Source organism: Mitosporidium daphniae (genome assembly GCF_000760515.2).
Source record: "Mitosporidium daphniae strain UGP3 chromosome Unknown contig-454, whole genome shotgun sequence".
Classification (NCBI taxonomy): domain Eukaryota; kingdom Fungi; phylum Microsporidia; genus Mitosporidium; species Mitosporidium daphniae.
In genome coordinates this window covers 1-757 of record NW_013546340.1, presented here as the reverse complement: position 1 = coordinate 757, position 757 = coordinate 1, and the positions used below count along the sequence as shown (strand labels likewise).

The 757-nt window shown below is 38.3% G+C and overlaps 1 protein-coding gene across 1 annotated transcript; it reads right to left on the bottom strand.

The window, feature by feature from the left end:
* Positions 1–183: 183 nt before the first annotated feature.
* On the bottom strand, positions 184–757 carry DI09_458p10 (uncharacterized protein; the record flags this gene model as incomplete). Its single annotated transcript, XM_013382077.1, has 2 exons — positions 184–425; positions 488–757. Coding segments are annotated over 2 exons (512 nt in total), but the record flags the coding sequence as incomplete, so codon positions are not given.

The following is a 757-nucleotide window of genomic DNA, read 5'->3' as shown; positions in this document are numbered from 1 at the left end:
CAAAAAGCAAACCCATCAGATCCTGTTTCCGACATGTTGTTTTTAAGGATTTTCAATGAAAGGACCGCCATCCACTCCTCAAGGTCGTTTTTACTTTTCGACCAGACAGATCCCATTTTATGGGGTAAAGACGGGGTCAATACAATGCTTTTCTTGCCAATTACCGCATCTAATATTATTGTGTTAAATAGAACCATTGTAAATATCATAATAAACCGGCTGCTTGGCATCTTTGGAAAGGACATATGGCCACTTTAAGGAATAGTTGTATTGATAGCGCCACAAGGGTCCACCACCATCATCGGAGTTGAATCTATCATCCAGAATGTCTCCAGGAATAGAAGAAATCACTCCAAAAAATTCGCAAAGAAAAGTGATTATAAAAAGAAGGACGCTCAATTGGCCTAATGCCAATGCCATTTTCGCTGATCTACAAATGTATGAAAAAATAAATACAATAAATTGCACACAAATAGTCAATTTTTACAAAGTTTATTGGAGTACTCGCACAATAGCTCACTCAATGCTTCCAGCCGCTCTCCACTGGAGATAAGCTCCTGCTCGGAGGACGTAAAAAGCGATGAGTCTCTCTCGTTGACTATTAAGATTTTCGATCGTTCAAGCTCGTTGGTAATTTGTAGCAGTTTATCAAGCTTTGCAAATTGATCCAAAATAGAGTGTTTAGACATGGTATCGAAATTTTGCAAACTGACCCTGCTAGATTCTTCTATAAAATGATCGTATGTTCTTCTTACCT